Source organism: Euprymna scolopes, chromosome 22, assembly GCF_053919585.1.
Source record: "Euprymna scolopes isolate OS-2025 chromosome 22, ASM5391958v1, whole genome shotgun sequence".
Taxonomy (NCBI): Eukaryota; Metazoa; Mollusca; class Cephalopoda; order Sepiida; family Sepiolidae; genus Euprymna; species Euprymna scolopes.
In genome coordinates this window covers 33,828,998-33,841,053 of record NC_136503.1, presented here as the reverse complement: position 1 = coordinate 33,841,053, position 12,056 = coordinate 33,828,998, and the positions used below count along the sequence as shown (strand labels likewise).

At 31.8% G+C, this 12,056-nt stretch overlaps 1 protein-coding gene and 1 pseudogene across 1 annotated transcript in view; one reads left to right on the top strand and one right to left on the bottom strand.

Moving 5' to 3' along the window:
* LOC145243958 (TAF5-like RNA polymerase II p300/CBP-associated factor-associated factor 65 kDa subunit 5L) overlaps window positions 1-11,694 on the bottom strand; it is a 70,981-nt gene extending 59,287 nt beyond the window's left edge. Inside the window, exon 1 of the mRNA XM_080107085.1 lies at window positions 11,485-11,694. Coding sequence (XP_079963211.1) covers window positions 11,485-11,601 — 117 coding nt within the window. The 5' untranslated portion in view covers window positions 11,602-11,694. The remainder of the gene's footprint in view (window positions 1-11,484) is intronic.
* On the top strand, window positions 2,723-2,841 carry LOC145244008 (5S ribosomal RNA; annotated as a pseudogene).
* Window positions 11,695-12,056: the final 362 nt, after the last annotated feature.

The following is a 12,056-nucleotide window of genomic DNA, read 5'->3' as shown; positions in this document are numbered from 1 at the left end:
ACCATAACATTCAAAATGATTACCTTTATAGATTTTAGGGTATACTGAAAACGATTATCGCAATTAAATTTTCTGCAAATAAGTACTTTTCCAGATATTAAGCAATGTCATTTCTTATGTTATCATTAGTGGCCATCTTGGTACACGCGAGCGTGCAAACACAACCCTGAGAAATTATACGCAAACTTGCGTACCAAGATGGCCACCAGCAATAACATGAGAAATGACATTGCTTAATATCCGGAAAGCTACTTATTTGCAGAAAATTTAAATGCGATATTCGTTTTCAGCATACCCGAAAACCTTACCAGGTAGTCATTTAAAGAAAAATGTTAAGGTGGAAACAAGGTAAAAATTTACAAAATGCATCATAATGAAATTCTTTATCAAACCACCTAATTATTATTATTATTTAGATATACTCAAGTTAAAAAAAAAAAAAAACGGTTTTGTTTTACAGATTTGAAAAAATGGTCTTGACAATGAGTTGAAAATAAAAAAAATTATTCAAAATTAGAAACCCACCCAATAAATGTCACGAGGACATTTATTGGTTGGGTTTCTAACAGTATTTTGTATATTTTTTAGTCATTGTCGAGATTTCAAAGACACAAGATACCATGTGGTTATTTTTCTTGTGATTGTGTAACGCTCGACACTAATTTTCGAAATAAACATTTTATATTTAATAAATACACTAAAAACTTATCCAACTAGGTAGAAGAGTAACTTATCTTGCCTTTGGTAATATTTATTTGGGTGCTTATGCATTTATGTTACCATGCTATTTTTTCAAATAGTATTTTCAAGTTAAATTCAAGTTTCATGATATCCTTTTCTATTTAATTGTTAGGTGAAAATACAGAATAGTTAAAACACCCCCCTCCCGATATTAAGAATGGGTTTCTAAATAATAAAATTATTTCAGCATGGTAGCATAAGTGCGCAAATACGTTTTATTTGTTATATATTTGTTTTTGCTTTTTTTTGACCACTAAAAAACAATTCTACCTGAAGTACAAGTAAGAAGTTACAAATATTATGATATCACAAACACATGTACTTTGTACATTTTTTTGTTTTTGAACGCTTTTGGTACATTGTACTAAAAGCGTTAAAAACATGTAAATAGTTTGGCTCGGTATTGTTTGCAAATAAAATTTGAAAAACTTGAAAATTATTTTTTTAAATTGACAAACTGAGAATAAAAAATTACTAGTCTACTAAAACGAAAGCAGAAAAACTGTGTTTTTATTTTTAAAAGAATATTTTAGTCAGCTCAGCGCATAGGGAGCCATTTTCCCCATTAAGCGGATTTGAATTTCTATAAAAGATAACATTTTAAAGAAATTTCCGCACAATTAATAATTATCAAATATTTACATACACATGAAAATAATTGAAACTCTTATCTATATGAAAATGGATGATATATATCAAATCATCTTATCAATTTTGAAATATTCTTTGTCAACTTTGCTTGGTTGTAACTTTGCTTCCTGTGGTCGTAAAAAATATAAATTAAAGTCCAGTAGAGATGGGCTTCTATGTTTATATAGCCTGTAAAATTTCAGCCATATCCAATCAAATTTGATCCCGTGAATGAGTATCCAAACATTACGTATGAACTGTAAACATTGAAAAAACAGTTTCCTTTTTTGCTCTCGTCATTTTTTACCTTTTTTTATTTTTAATTTGGAGCATAAAAACGTTGAACGAATAAAAGGAAAATAAATGAACACCATTGGAATGCTTATTCTATTCTCTTTCCATCAATGTAATTCTTTTTTAATTGACCCACAAATAAAAAAGATATGACTTGTTGAAGAACATTAGGTAACATTGCAGATGTCCACGAAAATACAGAATATGCTAGTAATATAGAGGAGTTTTGAAATGGCATGAAACGGGAATATGTTATATTCTTGTAGGGGTGTATATATATATATATATATTATGTATACATGTGTGATGAGTTTCTTCTCTACGATTTCTTTGACTGCCCTCCCCAACCCCCTTTTCCCTCTTCTAACATCCGTGTATATATTACAACTATTTCTTTGTGATTACGTCATTTGCACGTCCACAAAGAATCCGATCAGCCAACATCTGTATCATGTATCTAGGTATTATTATTGTTAATGAATATTTATTTTTCTGGAAGCATATTTGTTTATCTAAAATTCCTTCTTGTTCTTGTTTATAGAATCTAGTTAAGTTAAATTCCTAAAACATCATTTAAACATTTTTGTCCTTGAATTGCAGGTTTCTCTTTAAAACAAATCTAATTCAGCCTATGCAATAATAATAATAATCTTCTTGCTCAGATAATTCAGCAATACCCGATAATGCTAATATGCAACACTAGAAGCACACTAGTCATACATAGAAACACTTTTACGCACAATTTTGACTTTACAAATGGCACCCTCCTCAAGACTGAATCCTCTCTCTCATGCCGCAAGTGCATTGGAAATGCTCTAATCCTCATCTCAAACAAATCTGAGGCTCAAATCTTAATCCTTAGCCAAGCATCTGGCAAAAATCGCACTCAAGCAATAACAAACTTCAATCTCAGTTAAAATACTATTTTTTTTTCTTACTAGATTTCATACACGTTTCCATTTGTTCTTTTTGCCCTCCCCCCACCTTTCCTAATTAACATCTTTGTTTAATAATACACACAAAAAATTGAAATGATTTAAAATATCTCAATGGTATAATATACAGCATGATCACGTTGACACACTGGTTCCCGTCAGATCACCGAAGTTAAGCAACATTGAGCCTAGTCATTACTAAAATGGGTGACCAATTTGGGAAGTCCAGGTGCTGTATGTAGGAGGACGTCGACACCTCCCTGCAAAAAAGTTGCAAAAACCTAACGTCGTCATCTTCCCTAATGGGGATATACATGCGACTGGGGACCGCTTGTGAATTTTATACTCCCATGAAACTTCCTCCTTTGGAGGAAGCCGGTTAAACCCTGTATAGGGTTGGTGCTGACTGTACACACACACACAATGGTATAATAGAAAAAACTTGATGATCTGAGAAACAATCTTTAAAAAAGGAAAAAAAAAAAATCTGATTAAAAATAAGGAAATTATGACTATTTTTGTACCTTGCATGTTTGGATATTTTTCCCCTCTTTAAGGCTATATGCATTTTGTCACATTTTTTTATAGTGAAAATGCTATATCTTTGTTAAAACACAAGATTAAGCAATGAAATTTGCTATATAAATGTACTTTTGTGCAAGAAATCTGAATACTGAAAATCTCGAGAAATTAATGGTTTCAAAATAATCCACAGAAAAAATATTTGGTATTTTCCAGGAGCCATAATAATACAGTATGACTATTTTTAAGTGACATGTCTCATGATAAAAGTGTTCAATACAGCAGGTGTGCTCAGAATAAAGAACTTTACAGATTTTTTTATATTGTTGTATACAAGAAATGGTATTGGTGTTGTCCAGGCGAGCCATAACACAATATTACTCCTGAAGTGGTCTATCTTTTTTGACATGAAAGGGTGGGAGTAGAGATATTAGGGATTTATGGGGTCCATTTGTTCTATTTGGCATGTGATGAGATAGTGGGATCCATAAAGGGTTAATGTGAAACTTGCAATTTAATTAGCGAAAAACTAAATCGAATAGGAACGAAAGAAATTATTTTCTCTCATTATGTGAATAGTAAATTCAGTTGACAGGTGAGCTATCTGACTTTGCGACATGCGCAGGTCACTTGGTGTCAGTAGACAGTGATGACGGACGGACACATACCAGACTTTATGAAAAGTGAAATAAATTCTATTTTTGAAGAGTGCGTTGTTCATGTGATAGTGAGTCAGTAAGGCTAATATGGGGTGAGGGGTGGAACCTTACCCCCAGTCGAAGTAACAGTTAAGAAATAAGAAAAGAATGAAAAGCAGATCGCCACTCCAGTCAAGGTAAAAGTTAGAAAATCTGTTAACCATGCAAAAGTCAGAAAAGGCAAACCCTGTAGATTGAAAAATGAAAATGAAAATGAAATAATTTCCATTTCAGAGAGAGAGAGAGGGAAAGACAAATGATGTAATAATCAAATACAGTGAGAGAGGAGAGCTTTCTCTCCTCCTGAGGTAGCGGTGAGAGAGACCAATGCTGTAATAATGATACAGTGAGAGGTGAGAACCTCTCTCCTGTGGTAACAGAGTTCATTTAAAGATGACCAGACAGTGCTGGATGACCTTGCTGGATTCTCGACACAATATAATAAGCTGCATTTTACAGCCAAGAGACTCCCATTCTGTTCACCCACCAGAATCCAAATCCTTAAGATATTGACCCTTGACTTAGGATTGATATCGCCAAACCAAAACCACTAAATAGAAAGTGCATTTAGAAGTTTTTATTATACAAACTGTATAATAAATTGTAATTTTTACTCAGAATAATTATTTTTTACATAAAAAAAACAACCGTCAAATTGTGATTTCTTTTTTTGTGCTTAAAAGGTGACCTCTGTTCCTCAGTGGTACAACTGATGACCACAGCTGGATGATTGTTCTCATGATTAGACAATGTAGGGTGAGTGATAATCTGACAGAATGAGACTCTTTAACACTACTTACAGTCATCACCAGAGCAGCAACTCTCTTACAAGCAGATACCAAGTGATCATCTGGAACCCAGAAACGGCCAAAGTCAGGAACCTAACCAGGAGGAGGTGAAGGGATACAGCCGTAGTCCACAATTAAAAATTCTAAGATGAGAGTATTTCTTAGTGAATTGATGGCTCTCTCCTTGGACTATTTCCTTCATCAACATTATGCATCTTCTTAAGAGATTAATATAACAGGGAGGCGGAGTAAGAAGTTTACAGGAATAACTTGTACGGCATTGTACGGGATCAAAATTTGGAAGATTACAGTACTACTTTTCATAGCTGTTATATATTAACTCTTTAAATTATTGTTTTTATCAACTTAACATATCTTCTTAATATATTGAAATGTAAAATAAAAAAACTTGTAATTTGGTAAAAATGATAATTTTAAATAAAAATATTTAAATTTTCTTTCTTATTATGAGTAATGGTGTATAGTAAAAATGGCACAATTGAATAATTAAAAAAGATCTTATGAAGTAAAAACATAAAAGGACAGGCATAATAAATATCCGTCGAGTGCAGAAAATAAATTCAGTTGACAGTGATTCAATTACTGAAGAGATCCCACTATTGTGTGGCAGTGCTAGGATTACAAATTTTCCATTATATTATGGAGGAAATACAGACATATTAAAACATTCAATAATAAACTCAATCTGTATTATACGAGGGTTGTTCCAAAAGTAAAACCTAGGAAGCACTACTTTTGAAACGAGCCTCATACAATGTGCAAGTTTTAAAAAATACTGAAATTTCCACATTTTAATTTATAGGTAAAGAGATACATAAAATCTGAATGCATAATCAGAAAGAGCACAGAATTTTACCTAAACGTACCAAGTCTCACAAGAAAAATTGTAAAAATAAATGGATCGTACAGAAACGAACCACTGATGCTATTTGCATAATTCAAACAGTTTTCAGTTTCTTTTATACTTTTTAACTAAAATAACAATTAGTTAAAAAGAAAAAAAAAACTTGTAATACTAATATATATATATATATATATATATATATATATATTTATATAGAAACACATGTATGTGCACTTATGTATTTGCATGTACTTAAGTGTTGATGTATCTGTTTATATATCTACTAGAAAAATACCAGTCCCTAGAGCTCTACATTGCGAGTGAAACAGTCGCATTTGCGAGTGATGTTTCAAAATGGCGACTAGAAATAATGAAACACTTATCTTTTGGCGATTGTATTTATTTCACCGACAATCTTGCAAAGCTCACTACTGAGTGAAAAATATCTTTTCAACTTTTTTTTTTAAATAAAATGAGGAAAGTCAAATTATTTAAACAATAAAAGGTTTAACATATACTTTTTTTTTTAACAAAGGCTGTTTAAAAAAAACATCTGACGAAATTTGAATGTTTATACGTTCAAGTATCAACATAAAATTTGGTGTATAATTAGAATTACACTTATTAAAAAAAAATACAAAAAAATCTTTATGATGTACATACTCGTCATAGGACGAGGATGTCATATTCTAAAAATCATGTGGGTTTGGCTAGTAACTTTTCTATTTGGCTAGTAAACGAAAATATTTAGTTGTCAAAGGTCAACTAGATAAATTTGTCCGTAGAGCCCTGAATTATGATAATAATTAATAGTATGATTTTGAAAATGTCTAAAATTTTAAAGCTTAAGGTGTCTTAAAAAGAATTGAAATTCAAATAATCTTGCTTAATTGGTGTCTAATGACGATGGATCAAATTTAATGAAAATCTGATGTGATGATGGCGACCTTCCGTATTGTCGTGAGACAATGGCTTACGGCATTTGATACAGTACAGCATCTGATGTGGCTATATAATCAAAGCTGAAATTGCCTCGTCAGATGCAGGCCTGCACAGATGATAAGGAGACCTAAGTTTGCCTAGTTATCAGGGTTCCTCTCTCGACATAGGAGACAAAGTCCAACGGAAAAGCAAGACAATATGGTTAGAGCCAGCACAGCTGCTGGAAAGATGTTGCAGTACTTCACCATCTTCACTGACTATTGGGACTTCAAACCAAATTTTTGTCAAGGTTTACTTCCTTAGCCTTTGCCTTTCAAAAGCATCCACAAGGAATTTCTCCCACATTAAAAACAGAACTTGCGTCTAACTCTGGCCTCATGGAGAGGTAAGTAAATAGGATCTACTATGAAAACTTAATTTTAGATTAAAAATAAAAGTGAAAATAAACAGGGAAAAATAAATATTTTCAAATGGATTGTAAGAGATATATCTATATATATTGTCTTCCGTTTTCCTGCTTTCCAGCTGACTACGATCTGATTGTCTTCAAGTCCAACGTAAACAAGTTCTTGATGAGCCGTTCCAATTAAGTTAAAAAAATTTACCAAATTTCCATTACTAACGATTACTATATTGTCCAATTGACTACTGTACACTTTTAACACTTATCCTCGAGTGGTCTCTGGGCCTTGATAAGTGGTGATGCCTATGTAAAAAAATAAATAAATAATATATACTAGCAGGGGAACACAACATTGCCCGGGATTGAATGAGGATCAGCGAATGTCTCACACTCCCATATTTTATTGTCATCGACAGTCCACAATATATTGTAGTCTACATTGCACTGTAGAGAATCTACTGTTAATTTTATAAAATTATTTTTATATAATGGCTTGAATTAAAATTTAAAATGCAACTGTCAAGTGCCATGGTTCAATTGTGATCTAAATATTCATTTTGAACGCACTCCTGTCATATCAAATAACCTATTATTGATTTTATATGCAGAGCCTTTCTACTTGTGCAATAATAAAACTTACCAAATGCACTTGTAATGTTAGGCTGTATAAGGCGTTAACTTTAGTCAAGATCGCCTGTTCTTTCTTTCAATTATTGATTATCGATACTTATTGAAAACATTCCCATACAAACCTAAGAACACTGTCAGGCAAAGTACGTTTGTATGAAATTTCTTAAATTGGCCCAGTCGTTTAGGAGTCCATAGGAACTCACACACAAAGTTTGTTATATAATAATGGATCGAGAGAAAATTGGCAAAAACACTTTAAGAAGCATTAACATAGAAAATGCTTTTGAAATTATGTTCAAGATGAAAATATTTTATTAAAAAAAATTAAGAATTTTTTAACTTTACATTTGTTTTAAATTTTAGAGAGTAAAATATTTTGATAATCAGTAAAAAATTAAACAAAATACTGATAGAAAGAAACATGCCAATGTCACCAACCATACAAAAATATATTTTGTTTAATTACTGATTTTTGAGCAATTATCAAGGCAGTGATGATTATTTTCTGTTCTTACTGAAAAGAATGGACATGTGGTTTGTTTTGAACCAAAAAATGCTTTAAAATATGTTAAAACACAACAAAACTTATCCAGATAGGTAGAAGAATAACACATTTTGCCTTTGGTAACATTTATTTGTTGTACATTTTTCATCTCTTTTTTTGTTTTGTTTCATAATACATGTAAAACACTGAAGACTTTGAAAAAAAAAAAAAAAAAAAAAAAAAAACTGAAAATTTTCTGGCTAGTTTTTATTTTAGCATTTCACATGTATCATGAAACTTGCTATAACTTAGTTTTTAATATATTATTTATTTTTACTAAAACAGGGTTTAAATAATAATCAGTTGTTTGGTCCTGAAGCTGCTTTTTGCTGACAAAATAAATACTGAGGAGATTTTTGACTGTAAGTAACATGGTGTAAAATAAATTATAGCCATTCATTTGTGTATCAAGCTAGTCGACTGTAGCATGAAAAGCTTTCCATGAAACAAGTGACTTTCACAACAATATCCTCAGGATGGCAGGGAGCAAGGAACCTCTCTAACAGTGACTTTGACACACCAAGTCGATTGAACCCAGGAGCCTCCAGCTGCCCTAACTTACTCCTGCAGCTCCCAGTAACTCCAGCTCACTCCTCCAGCAACTCTCACTCCAGCTTACTCTTACAGCTTCTAGCGACCAGTGTTCTCAGCTCACACCCTGCAGCCCCAGCTCACTCCTACAGCTCCAACTACCAGTTCCAGTGTCCACTGATGGCCTGCTACCCGTTTCACCATCAGACCCTGTTTATAACTCAGATCGATCTGAGGCACATTATCCTACCTCAGGAACCCATGAAACTCAACCTTGCCAGACACCTGTTCTCGCTCTCGCTGATCCATTGTTGTACAGTTTACCTTTTTTTTTTTCTTAGTAAAAATAAAACACTTCATCTTTAACCGATTATCTGTGTTTGTCATCCTTCTTTGCTATTGCATCTACTTTCTTAGTTGTACGGTCAATTGGCACTTTCACACCTTTTCAGCCCTCTGCAATGGACAGAATCAAGAAATCCATTCAAGGTGAGTGTCTTAGTGTTGCGAATTTCGTGTCATTTAGGGTTTACCTCCTATGTGATTTTCTATACATTATTTGCCTCTCCTCAATGGCAGAGTGAAACGCAAGGTTGTTTTTAATGGGAGGAAAATTCATCCACAAAAAAACAAGTCATTCTGGATTGGCACAAAAATAAAAATGCGTTGATCTAGACAGATTTCTCCTTCACTAATGGACGATAAAAAAGTTGAAATGTAGTGTCAGAAAAGATACAACGCTTTGCTCTTAAGCGTGCATTAGTCCTATGAGGTGTTTTGTCACCTCAATTTTGTTTAAGTGCTCATAATTCCTAGTTGGCAACTTATTTCTTTTCCTTCCTTCCAGTACTCTCCTGACTCAGTGATCCGAGCTCACTAACATAGATAGGATTTTATGATTTATATATTTTTCAAGTGGGAATGAAAATTGTAGATAGATGCGCATACTATGTATCACTAGGCTACTCTGTAATATTTCATATAAAATTAATGTTTTGGTATTTTCTTTATCATAAGTTTTCATTCACAATTTATTACTCTTTCAGTCTTGCAACTATGAGCTTAGCTAATGTAATATCTTATTTTTCCCTTAGTTTTATCATTTATTTTATTGCATTATTTTATATTAATATCAACAAGATACAAGTGATTCAAACTGTTCAGCAGGGACAGTAGATATATTCTGAACCAGCAGGATAACTATATTTTACAAAATAATAACACTATAAACATTTTTGTATAGGGGTGTATAAACATCCCGTGGGACCAACCATGTTTGGAACACTCAGATGACTAACGCAGGGTTAATGCAAAGCCAATTTGCTGAAGAAAGTCATTTATTTTGTGTGTGTGGATTCGTTTTATTATCTGGAAAATCCTTCAGTATACTCATAATTCAACATTACTTAAGAAAAAAAGATGCTTATGCACTTTTGTTATCGTGCTATTTTTTTTTTATTTTTTAATATTTTCAAGTTAAATTCAAGTTTTACGATATCTTTTTTATTAAATTATTAGGTGAAAGTACTGAATAATTACAAGCCACCCTGTCCTCTCCATGTTACGAATGGCTTTCTAAATAATGACGTTATTATTTCAGCACGGTAACAAAAGTGCATAATAATAAAAAAATAATAATAAATAATAATAAATGGTTAAAAATCAATTTCCGCCCCCTCACGGTAAATACCATGGAAAACTATGCAAACGAACTTGGCTGGGTTCTTTTTTTTCTTCTTCAGAATAACAGAAAATTTTAATACAGGTAAATATTAACCAGAAGTGACTTTTCCAGGGCATTCATCATGAAGCACAATCATCAGATGAAGAATATATACATATATATAAAGGAAAGCGGAACTTGATTTTAACAAATATATATATATATATATATATATATATATATATATATATATATATATGCAACTTTTTAAAACGATTTATTTTTAAGACAACAAAAAGCTTCTTTTTTTTCTCGATATGAGTTCGAGTAAATAATCCCATTGATGCACGAGGTTCGGAAGGAAAACATTTCTTCGGCGCCAACACGAGATTTAATTGCTCTAATAGTTCATCTTTTTTAACAAAATTGTTTTTAATAAATTAAATTTCAAGCGTTTTATATGAAAAAAATCATCTGGCTAGAAATAAACAATTCATTTATTTATTCGGAACAAAACATTGAATAAGTACGAAAATAAATAACACAACATAATTGGGTCTTTTTTTGTTGTTTTGTTTTGGGGGCACTAATTATTTACAAAACATCCTGAAAAAAAAAAAAAAGGTAGATTAAATTTATAGAATCTTATTTTAAATTATAATTTTTATTTAAAAAATATATTAAATAAATATTAAAGAAAGACGGATTACGCAAAAAAATAAATAAATAAAAGATAAATAAACATAGGCACACCTAAAAAATATAAGACTTCAACGAAAACGTTTACTGTTGTTTATTTCAAGGATGGATGGACGTAAATGATAAAATCTAATATAACTACTTCTATGTCAAACTTTACAAAGGTGATACGAATCAATGTTTGAATTAAATTTTATTTTTTATTGTAAAGTTTATAATATTATATGTGTATACGAGATAAAACGAAACTAAATATGCCTATACAAAATAAGTAAATAAACACATATTTTGTCATCTAATATTTTTTAATATAATTTATGTTTCTGATTTAAAATTTATGAATAAACTAACAGCTTCGACTACAGAATTGTTTGCATTTAAAACGAATAAGAAAAATAACAAGGAAACTATTTAAAAGTTTGAAAATTGAAGGAATTGTCAGTATATTATATCACCGCTGGGCCTTCGTAGAAGGAAAAAAAAAAAGGAAACAATCGCTATATCTTTTCATTCTTTTTGAATAAAGACATTTGCTCCTGCTGCTGCTACGACAGTTAGTATGAATTGTAGAGATTGAAATTTGGTGAAAGGCGACTTACCGGATATTGTCGTCGTTTCAAGTAATTATTCATTTGCATCTGGATCTGTTCATTCTTTACTCTTTTCATCTTAAAATATTGAAGGACGTCAAAATTGTTCAACTCAACAAAAGACATAGCGGCCGTCGGCGTCCGTCCAACAAGCTGACATGGCAGACCGCGAATCAGAGAGCTGAGGTCAAGGGACGTAACTCTAGTTTACAACCCATCCCCCTCCTCCTTTACGGTGGTTTTAAAATCCTAGTCATTTAGCAATAGTGTTACAAATATTCAGCGAACATATATGATATCAACCCCCCCCCCCCCAAAAAAAAAATAAATAAATGTGAGTGCATAGAAAATGGCTGTTATACAAATTTTACAAAACCATTTTTTTTTTTTAATGATTCAAGTAGCCTATTTTTATACGAAAATAAGCATTTAAGACCGTCACTTAAGACTTAGGGTTAGTGTTGGAGTTAATATTTTTTTTATCGACTGCTGCCTGAGATTAAAGGTTAGTGATTACCAACAAAGACTTAGGGTTAGTTTTTGAATTAATAAATGATCTGCTTTTTCTTGACTGTCGCCTC